Source organism: Denticeps clupeoides, chromosome 10, assembly GCF_900700375.1.
Source record: "Denticeps clupeoides chromosome 10, fDenClu1.1, whole genome shotgun sequence".
NCBI classification, from domain to species: domain Eukaryota; kingdom Metazoa; phylum Chordata; class Actinopteri; order Clupeiformes; family Denticipitidae; genus Denticeps; species Denticeps clupeoides.
The window spans coordinates 7795464-7815519 of record NC_041716.1 but is presented as its reverse complement, the minus strand read 5'-3'; the positions used below and the strand labels follow the sequence as shown (position 1 = coordinate 7815519).

General features: G+C 42.2%; 1 protein-coding gene across 2 annotated transcripts; it reads left to right on the top strand.

Moving 5' to 3' along the window:
• Positions 1–753: 753 nt before the first annotated feature.
• Positions 754–19821, top strand: LOC114798072 (nephrocystin-4-like). 2 transcript variants are annotated; one of them, XM_028993456.1, is made up of 8 exons: positions 754–956; positions 1215–1377; positions 2597–2749; positions 12208–12377; positions 13346–13410; positions 16503–16658; positions 18921–19123; positions 19724–19821. In XM_028993456.1, exons 2-7 carry the CDS (start codon positions 1219–1221, stop codon positions 18959–18961), a joined length of 744 nt encoding a protein of 247 aa, XP_028849289.1. In that variant the 5' UTR covers positions 754–956; positions 1215–1218; the 3' UTR covers positions 18962–19123; positions 19724–19821. The 2 variants fall into 2 exon arrangements, with proteins under 2 accessions (XP_028849289.1, XP_028849287.1); XM_028993454.1 differs by lacking the exons at positions 18921–19123; positions 19724–19821 and having other exon boundaries at positions 16503–16855.
• The last annotated feature ends 235 nt before the right edge of the window (positions 19822–20056 follow it).

The window sequence follows — 20056 nt, the reverse complement described above, 5'->3', positions numbered from 1 at the left end:
ATTGATTTTCGGATGATTGCCAATGTTGCATTCCCCTCAGGTTTTTAAATGCTGCATCTTACCCAAATGCTGTTATTGGCTGTATGTACTTTGAGATTTTTGTTAAATGTAAAGTGCATTATAAATAAAATGAATTATCATTATTTTTTTTTTTGTTTTTGTTCAGTGTTATGAAGGCTGTGAATATGAAACGGTTTACATATTGCGACGGTGTGAAATTTCATCCTTGATTACAATCATGTGCTCATTAATAGCGCGATAATTCGGCATCTGAGCCGGATCGTCCCCATTGTCGCAGTCTCTCCACTTTTTGCCACGTTTATTGTCAGAATAATAAGCGTCACCTGACCCTCATTAATGGGTTAATTGGGAGCAGGGTTTGGAAACGGTGCATTATGACATTTCTGAGGAAATCGGTCAAATCTCTCTACACTACGACGTGTTTAATAGTTTCTTTTAACTCTGAAACATTTAAAGCATTTTTTTCCTGAACATATGCTTGTAAGCACCGCTGCTTATAACATTTTAAATAAGCGCTTATAAATTTTACGAGGTGTCGAACGGTAAGTTCCCTCAGACGTTTCTGTTGGTATTTCCAGCCAAGGCCCACGATGCGTGTCTTATTCCTCGCGGCACTGTGCCGGTTTTCAAATCCGACACGGTTTAATCCGGCCGACGCATTGGCGACTCCACGTCGACAGGTGGCGACGTTCGGTCCGTCTAACGACGTCGCTGTCCCAGCGCAGGAGGAGAACGTCTCCATAGTAACGCCCGTGAAGCGGCGCCAGCGGCCCGACTCTGCGTGTGTCCCGACGAGCTTGCCGTTTATCGCAGTATTTCTTGCCGAAAATGACATTTCTCTCCCGGCGGTGATCGGGTTTTTGTTAAACTGCTCGCCAACGTAGCCGCTCTGTAGCAGCATGGCAGCTTGATACGATCACAGGGATTGTGCGAGGGTAAGGTGATCTCTTAAAGTCTTATTTTCAGGTGCAGATGTTACTATTTGTTAGTAATGTGCATAATTTGACGTGCGCAATGTGCCAGGCGTGTTTCGTACGAGCCCTTACTAATCTGATCGTCGTATTTGCGTCTCTAGCCCTGCTGTGGGTTCTTCCTCACGTGTCTGGAAACGTTGAGAAAACGACGATCACAGTATATAGAAATGCGTTTTCCATTTTTATGTGTATGCAAGTTGTTCTGTTTGTGGTCGTCAGATAAATGGGAGTTGGAGAGACATCGCAGATGACCATCTGGAGGGAGCTGTTTGACCGGAACCGGGTGGTTCCACCGCATAGTCAGACAGTCCGCCAGGCTCAAGGACCATCGCAGGGTTTTCAGCTTTGTCTCAAGCATTTAGATGGAGCTCCCATGCTACCAGTGAGTCCGCAGGCTTCTGGTGTTGCTGGTGGAATGGCCAATTTAGAATGAATCAATTTTGTATTTGTGGGTCGTGCAGTATGTCTTTTGCTGTGCTTTTACTGCCCCATTTTTGTAAAATGGACTTATTATTTTTCACACATTCTGTCATGGTACTTCACAAACAATATCGCAGGCTCATACATACATGAAAAGAGGGTGGTAGTAGCCTAGTGGGTAACACACTCGCCTGTGAACCAGAAGACCCAGGTTCAAATCCCGCTTACTACCATTGTGTCCCTGAGCAAGACACTTAACCCTAAGTTGTTCCAGGGGGGGCTGTCCCTGTCACTACTGATTGTAAGTCGCTCTGGATAAGGGCGTCTGATAAATGCTGTAATTGTAAATGTAAAAGACCATGAGGGTAATCAGAGCGATGAGAAAATGCCACAGAAGTGTTGCCAGGCTACTTATAATTTTTTTGGCTGGGATGCCCATCAGGTCTTACTGTTACACTCACTCAGGCTCTTGCACCCATGGTTGTCCATGGCCTTTTAATATGTTTGTCTTTTATAAGTATAAATTGTCAAGAGTCTCAAATTGTTCTTGTGCTGCAGGATAGGTCAAAGTGTATCTGTCGCTTTATATTAATTTTGTACTTATTATTTAGTTATAATTCCCTGCAGCTTTTTTTTATTTTTTTATGTGTACCTGTCCAGTTAGTATGACTGAAATCCATGCGCTACCCTTACCCCAGTGTTGAACTACCTAATTATTACTCTAGTCTAAGGGTGCAATTATAAATCTGTTTAATGAACTATAATTAATTATTAAAGCAGCCGTCACTTTTGGCTAATTTGGATTTCCATTACAATCTGCGGTGATTTTTGTCAATCTCCTGAACAGAGCAGGACCAACCTGAGCCTGTGTTCATTATTACTCCGCATTATCATCAGTTATAACACTATTATGGCATAAGCTCAGAAAGTTTGACGGAGCTCCCTAGGCTGATTAAGGTTTGGGCTTTCAAGGCTTTGCATTCTTAGGCTGACCGCTGGTAACACCAGTAGTGTGTTGTAGGAAATTGCATTCAGCACAAAACCGCAATATCCAGAACACAATGAATAGGATGTGCTCAGTCAGTTCTTATCATTTTCTGTAACTGCTTCAATGTTTCTGTTGTCTGTAGCCATTCGTCAGTGGTTGCTCCAGTGACATTTCCTCTCTTATACCTATGCAGGAAGTGGCAGAGTCCTCTCACAAAGTCTATTTCCAACTGAGAGTCTCCTTGTTTGAGACAAACCACCAGCACTTTTTCGGAAGGACTTGGAAGAGTTTGTCACACGAAATGACCACCAGCCATGGACCGACTACCAGGGTGTTGTTTAATGAGGTACAGTGAAAATGTCTCGAGTAACTTTATTTTAGGGGTTTAAAAATCTCAATCACATGAAAAAGTATTTGAATCAGAATGAATTTGGGCGCTCCATCATAGCTGCAGTTTACACAGGTGGCAATTTTATTCCTCACATCAATATTATTTCTGACTACCATCCACAGCCAGGAATGACCTTTAAAGTGAAATTGAAGTGATTGTCATTGTGAGACACTGCAGCACAGCACACGGTGACACAACGAAATGTGTCCCCTGCTTTTAACCATCACCCTTGGTGAGCAGTGGCCAGCCATGACAGGCGCCCGGGGAGCAGTGTGTGGGGACGGTGCTTTGCTCAGTGGCACCTCAGTTGCACCTTGGCGGCTCGTGATTCGAACGGGCAACCTCCTGATTACGGGGCCGCTTCCTTAACCGCTAGGCCACCACTGCCCCCGTTAAAGCTTACAGCACCTGGTTTTCCCAGGCAGTCTCCCATCCAAGTACCAACCAACCCTCCTTAGCTCCCAAGATCGGACTATATCGGGAATTCTTCAGCTGGTATGGTATCACTGAAATGCCAATCAAGCGACTGCATTAACTCCTGCACCTCCTTTAAATATTCACAGCAAGTTACAATGATAACTGTACTGTGTTAAAATATTCACAGCAGAGGGGGCATCAACTGCAGGGGTGGCCTAGCGGTAAAGGAAGCGGCCCCGTAATCAGAAGGTTGCCGGTTTGAATCCCGATCCGCAAAGGTGCCACTTAGCAAAGCACCGTCCCCACACACTGCTCCCCGGGCGCCTGTCATGGCTGCCCACTGCTCACTCAGGGTGATGGGTTAAGTGCAGAGGACAAATTTGACTGTGTGAATCATGTGCTGTGCTGTCATGTATCACATGTGACAATCACTTCACTTTACTCAACTGTACTGCACAGCAATCACATAGCGAGTTTGTTAGATTTACCACATCAATAATATAGCAGAAAGACGAAACCTACTTCAAATGCAGTTTCAGTGAGAGTATATCTTCTGTACGTATTTTAAAATGATCTCTTTTTCAAGTTTCAGAGACCCTTTTCCAGTGCAGAGTTTTATCAGGTTTCTGATAACTAGAACCTATTAATAATCAGGGCTAACAAAATTGGGAACACCAAATTGTTCTTGCACTGCAGGGTAGGTCAAAATGTCTTTGTATGATTTTTTTTTTTTTATTTAGTATGTAGTTATAACTCCCTGCAGTTTTCTTTTCGGGGCAGTGGTGGCCTAGCGGTTAAGGAAGCGGCCCCGTAATCAGAAGGTTGCCGGTTCGAATCCCGATCCGCCAAGGTGCCACTGAGGTGCCACTGAGCAAAGCACCGTCCCCACACACTGCTCCCCGGGTGCCTGTCACGGCTGCCCACTGCTCACCAAGGGTGATGGTTAAATGCAGAGGACAAATCACAACTCACAATCACTTCACTTTCACCTCACTTTAGGTGTACCTGTCCAGAACTACCTAATTATTGCTCTGGTCTAAGGGTGCAGTTACCGATAAAACTGATGGTTATTATTTTCTAGTTATCAATTTTCTGATAAATGCCATACATTTTCTAGTTAAAGCCTGTGCACACATAGATAGATATAGTTCCCATTTTCTGCTAGAGGATTTTCACCTATCAGCACCATTTTATTCAAGAGAAGATTATATGTGTATTCAGCCTGCAGTTCCCTATAACGATAAACGGAAAGATCTGTGGGTTTTAGACCCGCTACTTCCAAGTGACTGAACATTGTGTGCTTCTTGCACCAAACGAAGACAGGTACAATAAACCTAAGCACAGGAGTTCACAGGAGGCAGATGGTTATCTTTGGAAAGTGGAAACCTTCTGTTGTAACCTGGGATTTACACCAGAAACTGCTGTTTATTGTTCTCATTTTCTTGCTACTAATCCCTTAATCATGAGGAGGTCTGATTGTATTACAACTGCCAGTAGAGCACTAGGGTAACGCTGCCCTATCTAAACAGAAGCCATCAGGCATAATTACACCGGTCACAATGGGATAATACTCTGAACTGTTCTCATTTATTGGGCCATGTTTGAAACAGACGGGGGCGTGCGGTACCGTGTTATATTCTGTTCTGCCTGTAACTCGATTTTGTTTTATGTACTGTGTATATGAAAGTGTTTTTTTTTTTTTTTTTTTTTTTTTTTTTTTAATTTTTATATGAAATTGTGAGGCACAAACTGTTCCCTAACAGTTATGGGCACATTTTAAATATGTCAACCTGGTTTCCCATGACACGGTTCCCTGGTGGGGATGCATGAGCTGCTGTCAGGAATGATGGATTTGTTTTAATATTGAGCAGAGAGAAATTCATAAACATTGAAAATGATTAAAGCAGGGACAGGAGCGCTTACATGAAATCTTTCCTCTATTTCGTCTGACACACAAAAAGCAAGGTTGTTATGACAAAATTAATATTTGGAATCGGTGGAACTGTCAGGTGAAACTTAATTACGGGAAGCAACTTTTAGCTGGGGATTTGGCTTCTGTGGCGTATCCTGTGTCGAATGCAAATCCATAAAATCATCAATGCAAATAATAGTTTTGGAAGTGCAAACTTTGTGTCAATTACGCTCTTTGTGATTGTCACGACTGGAATGAGAACTGGAAACCTCGCTGCTCCCAAATTCCTCAGGAAATAAACAAACTGTGCTGAATACACAATGAGACGGTTTTCTGGTTGGATTTTACAACCTAAGGCTGCTTTGTAATTAACCATTTTGTGGCTACAAGTTCATTCCTTTTAAATTTATTGCTGATGCCTATACATCTACTGTGCTTTAGGTTTATTACCTGACCTGTAGTAATAGCCCAATGTTGTCATGAAGGTGCTTTAGATGAAGTGTAACTCACTACTGCAGTGCATGAATAAGGCCCTCAGACTTTACCTTCCAGGTTTATGGATGGTTTCCCCTAAAAGGCACATAAATTTGCCTCCTCGGGTTGTTAACAGGGGTTCTTGTGAAATATTGCTGATGAGGTGGCCGGCCTGCAGAGGGCACTGTTGTAACACATAGACTAGTGACAGATCGCCTCTAATGAGGGGAGAGGCTAGTCTCTGTAGGGAGTTTTAATCGATGACACTCCATTTCATCTCAATTTTTTGGTTAAATTAAAGAAGCGTCTCACTTGAACCGCATGCCTCATAAACTTTGCCACGGGCTACGCTGATACTCTGAGGCCTATATCACAGGCTTTGTTCTGCATCGATTGGTCTCACAAAACTCTTAATTTCTGTGTAATTTTTGTATATAATGTAGATTTGTGATGTGTACATGCACTCCTCCATCCCTAACATGCTCAAATGGAACCACACACCAGAGGGCCTTATAGGAAAGGACCTTTATAAAATAAATAATCACAGACATTATTTGATTTTTAAATATTTTGAACTTGGTCTTTAATGTGCCAAAAAACCTCTCTTTTAAAGAGCATTCAACCAACATTTTAGGACAAAATTCATCCTTATTATAGATGGTAAAATGATTTGCCACATTAATATTACATCAAAGACTGTGCATCTTGGGTGATAAACTAATTCAGCCTGGCAGTAGCTACATAAGCTTTAGTTTGATCAAGCAACTTATGTGGGAAGGATTTCTAATGGAATTTCACATGAATAGATCAGCAGTTATTGAGACATGCCAGACATACACACAAGCAAACTGTGTTTTGAGGACTATATTAATGGTAGCATGCATTTATCTTGTTTAGTTTGACAGCCATAATATATTGTAATGTACCTGCTATTGATCAAACTCTCTCTTTTGTATTTCTGTCTCTACAGTTAATGTTTGGTGTGTGGGGAGGGTTCAGCTGCAATACTTGTTTGAGTTCATAGCAATATTGATCAATTTTGGCCTAGGACCCCCTTAAATCTATGAAATGGAATTTTTTTTTTATTGAAAAGTGCATTGCACTTTGGTCCATTGCAGAAGGGCTCAATGCATTAAAACCTTGGAGCAGTCGCAGAGGAGTTGTAATCGGAGCAGCATTTTTCTGCCTCATCTGATGTTGGAAAATGCCACATACCAGTGTGATTGAGCGTTGTTGTAAAATCCCTCCGCTTTTGGGTACTTTTTTTTTTTTTTTTTTTTGACACATGCCTCAACAAGCACTTCAATTATACGTGGGTTAAGGTGAGGGGGGTTTGCTCGGTTCACTGGGAAATGATCAATATTTCAACTCCAGCAGGAGTAAACATCCCGTGGAGCAGCTGGTCCTCACGGGCTCCCACACTCCAGTGGCACGCGGCGTAATCTATTACTGCGAGGAGGGCCTTGCGCCCACTGCTCCAAGACGAACGTGAAGGGAGGAGGCAGGAGAGGCTTTTTAAGGTGTGGAGTGAGGGAGGAGACCAAACGCTTGAGGGGGGAGGCAAGAAAGAAATAAAAAAAAAAAAAAAAAAAGAAGAGGGAAAGAAATGGCCTCTCTGGACCTCCGTGTGTGTGTGTGTGTGTATACTCTGCACATAATTCTGCAATCAGTGCCTTCCCAGAGTTCTCCGGTGGTAGCGTGGGAGCTCGGTGAGTGGAAAAGGAGAGGCTAAAAGAGGGAGAGAGTTTGTGGACTGTGGAAGAGAAAGATTGAGAAGAAAAGTAAGACACAAAAAGGAGATTTTGTCTTTTGGCCTCAATTTCACATTCCTCAGCCTTGTGTTAACAGTGATTTTTTTTTTTTTTTTTTTTTTTTTTTTTTTTCCTTCTGTTTTTCCCTTTTTGTTTTATTCCCGTCAAATACAACTTTCTATAATAACGTGTTACATAAAGCTGTGATTCTGGGGTTAAATTGTTTCCTGAAAAGGTGTGGCTAGATAGTAGACATTACAAAGAAGCAAGTTTAAAATGAATTATTAATTTTCAATAACCCAGTACTTAAATATTTAATATGGGTCGGCTGACACAGCCCCTTACACAAATAACTATTATCCACTATGTGCAATGAGACACATCAACAATTTCAAGACATTAATAATTTCAGCTCTTCTCTTTGATAAGACAACATGGGCCAGCCTGCATCGGTGAGACTCTGCCACCGGTTCACTAGTTTTCCTTCCTTGGTCTATTCTTCTGGAGGTCCTTACCAGTGGGAACATCATCTTTCACAAGTTTGCGATGCTCTGTCTCAATTCTATCATTAAGTCCCACAGATCTTTACACCTGCTTAGTAGGTACGTGTCCATAGTAACACAGAGCCTACTGAAAACATTACTGCATATATAGAGTTTCCAATTCACTACGAGTGTGGGTGAACATTGGTGATTTAATTAAATGGATGCATAAAATGGATGAATAAATCTTGCTTGACCGTGTAAAGGACAACCCTGAAATGGGAAAATTCTCACAGCATTAGCCAGTAAGTCCTTATTGGAAAAATTGACTTTTGGAACTCAATTTCTTGAAACGTTTGGGGTCGTTGGACCACAAACAGATTGATTACTGAAACAGGTAAGCACTAACTGGTCAAAACGTTCCTGTAATTATGGACCCACTTTTTTCTTCTTCTTGGTATTGAGGAAATGAGTTGTTTCTGTGCCATTCGTCCGGTTAATTGGGTATTAGCCACCTGAATGCAGCATCATAATAAAGATATAAGGAAGTTGGCATTCGAGAAAGCCTGAGGTCCTTTCCCCTCTTTTCAGCTGTGATTACAAGGTTGAGAGAGCAGGTGAGCTCCATGTTAAGTCCTCAATATCTCCCAATGCCTTCTACATATTATTTACCCCCGTTTCCACCACATAAAACACAGACCCAATCTCACCCAGCAATGCGCAGCGGCCAGGGTCATTTTCAAGCAGCAGAACTCCTTAACTGGGAAACAGCAAATCTATGAATGAGTAATTATTTACTTAATAGACAAAATGGATCACCTCCATGCAGGAAGCACATTTTAGTAGTTTAAAAATTGAATCGCACCCAAAAGGTGCCCCCCCCAAGTTGCATTTGAAGAAACCCAAACTCTGGCTCAGAATCTAGATGTACAGCTAAGGCTGACCATTTACGAAGTTTGCTTGAATAATGGTAGACGTAAAACTGAAACAAAAGCACAATGAAGTTATTGCCCCACACACAGCAGCCTTGCAGTTATAACTGACCTATTGCATTACCATCCAGCCAGTGACCTTATAATGAAAGCACATTTTAATTACTGCAACATGTGATTTTTCCGCTCACTCGTTTAAATAGGGACATGGAAGTAATGAGGGAAACACAAAAAGTTGCACTGACCGTAGCCAGTGTTTAAACAGCATTTTTTGTTACCCTGTCTGTACCTTGGAATTTAATCATTTTGCTATATTTTGTTCCACAGGACTCAATGTCCCAATGTTGCAAGAAAATTATTCTAAAAATAAATCAGTGTTTCAGATTTAAGCTATGATTAAATATGTTCCCAGCCAAAATATGGTGATTAATCTTAATGCAGGCAATACCCTCTCACTTTTTAAACAATCAAGTCAGAAGAGACATTTCATAACCGTCAAATTATTTTTCCTCTAACAAGTAAATACAACATGTTCTAGAACTGTAAAGAACTGGTAATGTGATTTGAAAATCATGCTGAAGTAATGTGTAAAACAGAAAAAGATCAGAAAATGTTTTAGGGAATACTTAATTCACATTAGGGTTTAGATTTTACAGTTTTTGTCATCAATATTTTGATGACTGCTTTCTATATGAAGCTGGACCAGCAGCATGTGTCCGCAGGACTGTATGGTCAGTGGTGACAGAGATATTCCAAGGTGAAATTCCAATTTACCCTGCAAGTAAAACTGAAATAGTGGATCCATCCTGTGACGTTTTATGGACTTTTTTTTTTTTAAATTTTTTTTTTAAGCTTGCTATGTTGCTTCCTTGGTCGGATGCTAGGTCTGTGCTCCAAGTTTGTGCAGTCCTGCTCCAGGATTTATGGAAAGAACATTTGTAAAAACTAGCCCCATAGACAGTTCTTAATTATGCAGCATCTATTACGTAATGTATGCAGTAAGTAAGTGGAAAAACAAAGAGCATGGAACAGGTCTTCTTGGGGTCTTTGGGCTTAAACCAATCCTTTCAGTAATTTAGAAGAAACCCCTCCCACTTACTGAGCCCAGCCCCTGCCGCAGGTGAGGATGTTGCAATGCTGCCCCAGTTCGACTCGCTCTGCCTTCCTGAGTTTACAGGGGTATTTAGCCCTCGCGACACCTGACTAATGGTTTGTTGACAGTGTTGTGTGAGCGTAGCCCAGTGTAAGAAGAGGCATATGCTATTCTTGGCACAGCACGTTCACAAGCTGTTCTCCTGCTGACACCGGGCCGCTCCTGTGGCTCTAGAAGCCGAGGCATCAAGTGATATTCTGTAATGTCCTTGTCGTCCCCTTAAGAAAAAACACGTCCTTGGTTTGATGTTCGCTTGGGGGGTGGGAGTAGACGGTGACAAATTATGAAATGTTTCTAATGGAAAAAAAAATCAAAATTTTTTTTTTGGGGTTGTGTATGTGAGCATTTGTATCAGAGTGTACAGTTTCACAATCTCTTTCATTTCCAGCCATTGCAGGCTTTTCACAGTTGAATGGAAGATGCGCATTTGAGAAGTAATTATGGAGCGGGAGAAATGTGAGAAAAACCTTGGTGATGTGGTTATGCTCGGTGATGTGGTTATGCAATATTAATCTGTTGTATGGAGGAATCATTTAAAGACAAATTTTATTCGTAAGTTTCAGAGTTGCATTTGAATTGCTTCCACACCGCTTAAGTAGAAAAATAATGGAGGCAGCAGATACTGGCAAGACTGTGTTGATCACTGCCTATATAATATATTAATTTTGGCAATCTGTTTTTTTCCATTTATATATGTGCGTTTTTGTGTGCGTATCATGTATGTGCGCTTTCTACAAACTGATGTGGTAGCAGCTCCAGTGGAAAAATACTTGCAAAGCATCACGACAATCACTTGCAGATAACACCTTTTTTTTTTTTTTGTGTCTTTCTCATCCTTCTTTTAATGAAAATAATGGGCAATTTCCCTTGGTGTGTACTGTGTCTGATGGCTTGTATTATTAGACTGTCACCATCTCGTGAGGTAAATTAAAGGCTCAGCACGGCACTCACGACAGCCTGGTGTCTCTGGACCCAGTCAAAGAGCAGTGACAAAAACACGGGCTTAGAAGACAGTGCTGCTAACAGCACAAGATGCAGCGTGACCCCCCCCCCCGTCACGAAAATCTCTGATCTGCTTATTGAAACGGTGCAAACGCAATGAAGGCGAGAGCCCAACAAACGCTCAAAAGGTTTTCTTGTGCCATAAATATTAACTGAAATGCAATTTGCAAGTGTTCTTCCAACCCTCTCTCCTGCCATATTGATTACTGTTTGTATATATATAAAAAAAAAATCCAACCTCGCTTCACTCTGTCTTAAATAACAAGAACATTTTGTCCTGTTTTCACTCTTTTACACATGAGACGCAGCCCCAGTACATCAACCGTGAACCGGATTCCCTCGCCATGTGGTCAGCTGAGCACATTCATGTTAAGCAGCACTCTGTGTACTGTGTGCACCGTGCACAGCGGCGCACACGAGTGCCCTTCCATTGACGAAGCTCCTCCCCGCGTCCCAGAGGCGCTTCCCAGTCTTAAAACGGAGCCGGGAACAGTGCACCCTCTTGCCCGCCCTCCCGTTTAAACTTTCAGCAGGCACGACGGACATCCGCGAGATGCAAAGATTGATGTGGCAAAATGCTTCAGCTATGGGGAGTTTCAATTTTTTATTTTTAAGGGTGTGCACTGTACTCTGTGTCCCTTCTCATAAGCCTTATAACTTACGGAATCATTTGCCAGTCGGAGTTTACAAAAATCAATTCACTGAGTCGGGGGTGGTGTTTTTGCACTATATTAGCAAACGCAAGCTATTGATTTCTTTTAGAAAGGAGAGGAATTGGGTATTAGCACTGGTGAATTTTTTATTTTTTTTAATCGAACATAATCTCCAAAAATAAATTCTTTGCTGGACTGTATTTTAATAACTGTAGAAACTGTTATGCCAATTTTATGCAGCAACTGTCACGGCACCAAAGGAAGGGGAGGACCCAGGCGCAAGGGAAAAACTTTTTATTTCAATACAGGATGAAGAAACATGTATGACTCTGTTTGGGGGAAAAAGGAGTGAGGAAAAGGGGAAACACACACACACACTCTCCACCCTCCACATAGACGCTCCAGAGCCACACCGACCCACTGACCACACACATGACCAAAGCAGTGTGCCTTACACCATAAAAATACAGATAAGAGTCGCCCGTGGTGCCAGGTGGATTTTGGAGGCATGAGCTTGTGTGTCAGGTCTGAGAAATTCGGGCCATGGAGAGCCGCCTGGTATAACAGGAAATTCTCCCGCCCATCCTGCTCCTCTCTCAGAGATCCTCACCTCCTCCATGTCTCTTCTCTTTCTCAGGTTGTCTACTTCCACACCTCTCTCAGGATCTCAAGCGTGGTGGCGGTAGTGGAGTTGGTGTCACTATCTGAGAAAACGGGCGGCGCCCAGCATGCCACTGGCATCTGCTTCGGAATACTGCAGCTCTTCCCCGGCTCCGCAGACCCCCACGCTTCTCACAGGGACGGAAGGTAGCTTCCATTGTCCAGGGCTGAAGCCTAAGCGCATTTCCATGGCTCTGAATGGGGGAAGGCTTGCCGGTGTCTGGCCCTCTCTTGTCTCTGTTTGTTAGGACTGATAAGGTCCCAAAGCTGCTTGTTGCTGATAAGACTTAGTGTACTGTCATGCCGAAACCTGTGAGAAAGGAAGGCCAGGCTCCGAGGCCGGGCTGTAGCCCCCCAACAGCACGTTCATGCACAGACTTTGTGATATGGAAGCAAATCCTTACTTGTCAACAAGCAGAGGACAAGCCACAGTGTCTGTCAGAGCAAACGCCTGCAAAAATATACAGTAGAGGCAGTTTTGACTCACCTTCTCATTCAATGTGTTTTCTTTATTTTCATGACCATTTATGTTGGTAGATTCAAACTGAAGGCAACAAAACTATGAATGAACACATGTGGAGTTTTGTACTTAACAAAAGAAGGTGAAATAACTGAAAACATGTTTCATATTCTAGTTTCTTAAACTTTTAAGAAACTCTAGTTTCTTAAAAAACACTCTTGGCATTCTCTCGATGAGCTTTAAGAGGTCGTCACCTGAAATGCTTCTCCAACAGTCTTGAAGGAGTTCACGGAAAGAAAACGCATTGAATGAACAGGTGTGTCCAAACTTTGGCCTGTACTGTATAATCACGGTTATGAAAACAACAGTTGTGATCATGACATACTGAGTACAGTAGCATGTATTGCACTTATTCAATACAATTGGCAACCGGAATAAAATATCAACATGAATGTAATATATTAAATTTTTTGTCCACTCTCATCCACATCCACATTTGAGCCCAGAATGCAAATGTGCTCTGCATAACGAGGGCTGATGTTTTATGCCACTGCCAGGGTCACTCCTGTATTTCACAAAACCTCTAACTGTACGCCTTTTGACAGTGTGAGCCTAAATACCTCCTGGCTAAAGGTATTTCTTACGTTTTGCACAGGTTACCTCTGCATCTAGGCACACCCCGTGTCCTCCTCAGCCCAGCTATGAGAGGCGATGCAATGCGTGAGTATATTTTTGGATACGATGCAATGCTGTGTGTTTAACTGAGGAGCACAGATTTTGTGGATTATCCTACTGGAAGGAAGTGCTGGAAGTTTGTCAGCTGCATGTTTGCCACTCTGCCTCTCTTGGGCGATGACGACAACAAAGCAAAAGAATAAGGGAATATTATTCTAGTATAAGTGGCCTGGTTCTTTATGGGTTAAACATGCAAATCAAAAATGCATCTTTCTGTCTAAAGGCAGAAAAAAAATATATAATGACCTGTCATTATATTCAAAAACAGCACACAAATATATTTTTAGGCAGCACAGACATGTTTTTCTCTTCCTTAGGGAGTATTTTGAAACCCAACGCTGAAACCCAGTCTAGCACGTCAGGTACCTCACCAAGCTCTACTGGGGCATCACCATGATTGAAACCACAGAAAAATATAGGTCTTCATCTAAGATGTCATGAAGGGGGTCCGGTCTCCTCTTTTATTCATGATTTATTGCAGCATTATTTGTTTTTAAAGCACCATATCGTTAGTTTGCATAACTGGATTATTACAGATGGAGTCGCTTTGCTCTCACATCAATATTTCAAAAGGCGTCTTAAATGTGGCACATTCAATTATTTTTTTCAAATAATGTTAGGTGGTGTGTATTCTATGACCACCTTCTAACAATATTTTTTTTTTCTCCCCTTTTCACACTGCTGTTTTTTTTTTTTTTTTGGCACTTTAGAGGAATGTTGGCTTCTGTTAGGGGACGACCACCACTCCCCCCTGTTGGTTAACAAGATCATCTATCATAACACAGTCCTAATAACCATTAGGAACTAGGTGTTGTGATAAATCATTTTCCGAATTTTTGTGGCGCCCTAGTAGTGCTGGTGTAAAATATATCGTGCCATCAAAGAAGGCGCTGTATGGAACATCTAGATGTGAACAGATGAGCCTGTTATTTAGTGCAGGGCTTTCCTTTCTCCTTTTGTTCCAGGGATAGGCTTTTCCTTACACAAGGATGAGGAAAGGTGTTGTAATACTGCCTGCATCTGGGGCACCTCCGTTCTCCAAATCATCCACAGGCGAGCAGTGCCAGGCAATCCTGCCAGACTCTTGTGCCAGGCACTCCTCCATCCCGCCAACTGTGTTTCCTTCTCATCTCAGCCTTTCATTCACTTCATGTCTGTGTGTTCCAGTTCTCATTGCAGAATGGAGAATAATATGAATTGAAATTCTGTACTGCTCAAGGGGCATCTTTTCGTGGCCATCGCGTCGGGAGCGTTCACTAACATCATATTAACTAGTTTGTTTTGGTTGCCACTGTGGTCCTGACATGTATACAGCGGAGATCGTGTTTGTGGTGTGAACAAGGAGTATCTCAAGCATAGAGAATGAAGGGAAACTGAGCTGGAGACAGGAGGGGGTTTAAATCATCCAGAATGAGGAAGTTGGGTGTGACAGCTGTCAGTCATCCCCACTGCCGTATGGTATTTTACACTTTATTTGGACTAAATAATTTAAAATGAGTTTTTCTGTGTCAAAAACAGTTACACTCAAAACCAAAGGGACTGTGAGTAACTTGTTATTCTTTTACAATGCATTCTACTGTATACAATAAAAATAATAATTATACATAAAGCCCAGGACTCAATATTTTGTCCTACTGAGTCATGCCTCTGCCTGAAAAGCCAGTAGGTCATTTAAATCAAACCAAAATTTGCAGCCCTGGTCGAACAAATGTTTGCCGAAGGGGTATATCTTGGTCTCAGAAGATCTTTGGAACAGTGCTCCTGTATTCCATTTACAGCTGTTATTTAAATAAAAACTTGGTGGTGAGGGGCATTTCAAAATATATTGATTATAAAAGCCCCTCCAGCAGATTTGGTCCCACTCCAATGGCTGCGCCCTTGATTCCAGCATATTCAGCGGCTCTGCAACACTCTTGTACGTGTGTGTGTGTGTGTGTGTGTGCCCCCTTCTTTTATAGAGCACTCTTGTGTCTTTTCAATGAAGCTTGTTATTCGATTCTTTGATGATAGAGGCTGCTTGACCTTTGAGGTTTGACCTTTTCAGCTTCGCACTGCTGCTGTCTTTGGCATTTATGAATCATCCACGAATATACATTAGATGTGTCTCTGTGTGTCACAGGCTAAGTTCATGAAATTCTGAAGTTCAGCTATCCTCCCCCCCCGTTGATCACCTAAGACAGTTTGGGGAAGTTTGTTAAATGACATTTGTTTAGAAGCCGATGAACCTTGTGAAGTGGCACCGAGGTATCACTGAGATAATTTTGCAGCAGTCATAAGACATTCCGCAGTAATTTTCTCAGTGTGGTGCACTTTTCATTCCTTCGAGTCTGGTGTCATAATGAGGAGTGGGTACAATGCAGTGATTGTTCTTTTGATGGACGTGCAAAATTGCAGCATTTACGGGAATAAAATGGGCATCAAGCCGCCAGAGGTGTTCTATTGTGTCTGAGGAGTAATGAATGTTTCAGTGTTTCGTTCACCTTTATGGAGATAGATGGACTGCCTGATGGTAATGTGATGCCAGAGAACCATTGCCATTATAATAAGCATGTGTTTCTGTAAATAATATATATATATTTTATTGTCCTGTGTGCGTACAATATGTAGATGTGCTCTGGTCTCATGTGTAACTGACCCACTTTCCCTCCTGGGTTTCCTTGAGTGACTTTAGGCGAGGCTGGTGGTGTGTGTGTGTGTGTGTGTGTGTGTGTGTGTGCAACTCGCAAACTGAGATCGTGTAATGAAGGAGCATTGGCTCGCCTCTCCGGTAAATGGAACAATGAAAAATGGAGGAGCCCGTGCCGCCCCCTTTTAATGATCCGCCTGTGTTAAAATGACGGCAAAATAAGCAGCGCTGTATGAGAGAGAAAGGCAGACAAGCGTGCGGATCCACTCGGTGGGTGCTCGACAGTCTTGTTGGGAAATATGAATCATATATCCACCATGACGGCCCATTCGCTCCCCTGCCATTATCTGGTAATGGAATGGCACTTTTTGCAATTGTGACAGCTTTATTTATTTATCTGTGTGTGTGTGTGTGTGTGTGTGTGTGTGTGTGTGTGTGTGTGCGCGCACAGCAAACGGACACCTGACAGTGATGGACGGCACCCAGCTCCTCTTCACTTTGCAGCCACACCCCGCCCTTCTTCCCGTCGTGCACCTCATCCCGCAGAATGTCCTGGTGTCGGGGCATGAAAGCATCCCGGGCGTGGCACTGGCGCCCGGAGAGACAGGTACACCCACACGCCGAGCCGCCCATTGTACGCGGCCGACTTCCTTCCCTTTTGCTCTTCTGTCACGTGCCGTTATTGGCTGTGTAGCAAACATTACCATCACTTCTGCTCTGCCAGTTGCTTAGGCAGACAAATGAAGCCCCCTTCCTGTTTTACGAGAGCTGCCAGGAGCAGAAGAAGCAGCCCATATATGAAACCTGGCTGAGTTTGATTAGCCCAGTGAAGCCTTCACACCAGAGAAGAGCTCCACGGGGCGTTTGTTGAGAGTCCTTTCCACTATTTATTTGTTTTTTTTTTACTTCTAAGTGGCTTTTCGGTTACTGCCACTGACGCTAGAGGGCTGCAGCCAATCGTATTACCCTGTATTGTCCTTTCCAACTTGCACGGATTCAAGTTGAAGAAAGCCACGCCGGCTACTACAGCAGGGAGCATCTCATCAAAGGAGAGGTTCAGTTGTACTCCCTTTCTGGGACTGTAGGGACACTATTTTCAAACCTGCCCTAAGTCCTGTTTTTTGCATTAATAAATACATAAAACAAAAAAGAACATGTGACCTTTTTGTTGGAATGGGTTTATATCATCCATGAGGAAGTAGCATTTTTGGGGTGACACAAAATATACAGCAACACAAAGGGTAGTTAGTTTAGTTTACACACATGTGGAGTTATGTACTTAACAAAAAGTGAGGGGTGAGCTGGACCGCAGAGTGAAGGCAAAGGGGTCAACAAGTGCTAAACACCTCTGGGAACTCCTTCAAGACTGTTGGAAAACCATCTCAGGTGACGACCTCTTGAAGCTCATCGAGAGAATGCCAAGAGTGTGCAAAGCAGTAATCAGAGCAAATGGCGGATATTTTGAAGAAACTAGAATATAAAACATGTTTTCAGTTATTTCACCTTTTTTTGTTAAGTACATAACTCCACATGTGTTCATTCATAGTTTTGATGCCTTCAGTGAGAATCTACCAACGTAAATGGCCATGAAAATAAAGAAAACACATTGAATGAGAAGGTGTGTCCAGACTTTTGGCCTGTACTATAAATTAAGAAATAATGCAAAATGATGATTTGGACTGGCAATATGATGAGCCATTGGCAGAGTCAGGATTTCACATTTCAGGACGGCCATGAGTTTGTACTCCTTTGGTTTGACAGTGCAGGACGATGAGAAGCAGTGGGCAGATACTGATGTAACGCTGAGGATGGAAACCTTAATGTCAAGATACATTTTAGTTTTCCATTTATATTTGTTAAGATATCTTCACAGATCATAGAATAATGAAAGTATCTGTCATTCACAATGTTAAAACTTGCACTTCTTTCCCTAATTTATGTTTCTTGCTGCTTTGTTGCAGACCTGACTGAATGGTTCTCATAATAACATCCAATTCAGATATAAATAAGTAAGGAAAGAAAAGGTCATTATTAAAAGGTCACACATTCAGTTTTTTTCCCCTCTGTATTAAAAGCATTCTGTTTAAATCTCTTGCAAATTGACTAAAATTTCAGTTTTGACCCAAGCCTCTTTAAAAATCTTTTATTTTTCAATGGTTCTTTCCTTTTTCTTCTTCCTACATACACCCCTGTGTTTCTGCGCCTTTCTTCTGCTGAGGTTTTTCCATTATCTCCAGCTATGCAAACGACTGAACCGTGTCTCTCTGGGCAGGGAGCACTTGGGTGAGGAAAAAATGAGAGGTGGGGGGCAGTTAGTTCATGGCTTCACCTGCACTGACAGGCATTGAACAGATAGATTGTCCTACTGCTCTTGTTTCATTAGGTGGAAGTGTCTTCTAGCAAAGTATTGAAGCACACTGAGAGTCTGGGTTTATCGATGAGACTGTAAATTGTAATTGTCAGTAACGACATGTGCCATATTGAGTGAGAACGTTTATTATTCTGAAGAAAGTACACTGGTTTGTATGGTGCACACAGGAACACAGGAATCTACAAAAGGCCGTAATTAAAATGCCATGGGTTCAACATTAATCAATTTATATTTGAAATGAGTCTTCGCTATCATCAATTTGAGGCTCTCTAATAGATTATTCGATTAGAATTGATTAGCCAAAATAATTAAGGATCTTTTTAAATGGATCCCATCTTGCCACATGAATTTGGTCGCCATTAAAGTATAAAAGACCTAATGGGCCGTAGCTGTGAATGAGCTATAAAAGTAAAAAACATTTTTAAAACTCTGATCACCTCTCATCTCCATCATGTGACTGCAGCCCAACAAATCTTAAATCTTTTTTGTGTTCTGTAGAGGCACCTAAGAACACAAGTTTGGATGTTCTGATTGGCTGATAATGGTGAAGAGATGACATCTAGAACAAGCCTTGAGACAGCTGCGGCGTTCATTAAAAAATTTCATAGCTTTGGTGCTGTCAGCAGCCCTCCTGCAGTCTAGGTTGGATGAAAAGGAGCTGCGTGAAACAGGAAATGGATATTTCGGCTGAGCCTGACAATGTATGTACACAATACAATGCACCATACATACTCATTTTTATTATTAATCAGTGGATGAAGGTCAATAATGTTCTCATATTACTTCATTGAATAGTCAGGGGTAATTGGGTGTTTTTTTTCCCCCCCCAAAATTGAACTCTTTGTTACGTTCGTCAGACCTTTCCTGACCTGTTTAGTAGTGTGGCACTGTGCATTTTCCTGCTGAGGGAGGCCACTTGACCTAAAAAGATTTAGTGGTGGACATGGTTTGTTGCTATGCAGCACCATAATCGACAAGCTGTACTTTCTATCATGACCAGCATCAAGTCTTTACACCAGCAACTGGGGATTGAACAAAATAGTTGAGACTTTGCCTCCGATGAAACACATGATCTGGAGTTTAGTCATGTAACCAGTTGCTTGGATCTTTACACCGCTTCCAGCACCTCTACTCCGGTAACTGACTTCACTTGCTGCTTAATATAGCCACTCCTTGACTGTTGTCAGGGGTTTTTATGTTCTGGCAGATGAATTAATTTAGTTTGTTTTAAGTCTTTGTGTGGGCGTGCTGAACGGTACATACCCTGGGGCCTGTTTTTACCCGTCTTCTGTCTCTAGCAGATGCCCTAAGGAAACCACATTTGCTGAAAAGCCTGGCCTGCATTTTGGATGGGCTGTCCATCTCTCTCTCTCCATCACTGGAGAGCTTTGAAAAGGACCTGCTGCACCTGCTCACCGTGGACTGCCAAAACACAGTAAGTCATGCTCCACGAGCTCCCACTCTCGGCTTTTAACAAGCCTTCGGTGTTTGCTACTCCTTTCCAAACTTGTCCCAACAGCATATCTCAGCATTTTTTTTTTCTCTACCTTTTCCAACTTGTGCAGTATAATATTTCACATGTAGATCATTATAATAATGAGAAATATGTATAAATCCACTCTGTGTTTGTGTGT

Bases quoted from the DNA above. Each gene is read 5' to 3' on its own strand.
- LOC114798072 (XM_028993454.1), top strand. From the start codon at position 1,219: ATGGGAGTTGGAGAGACATCGCAGATGACCATCTGGAGGGAGCTGTTT. The intron at 2,750-12,207 runs GTACAGTGAAAA...TCTCTTTCTCAG, and splicing joins CCAGGGTGTTGTTTAATGAG to GTTGTCTACTTCCACACCTC. The intron at 12,378-13,345 runs GTAGCTTCCATT...CGTTTTGCACAG, and splicing joins GCTTCTCACAGGGACGGAAG to GTTACCTCTGCATCTAGGCA.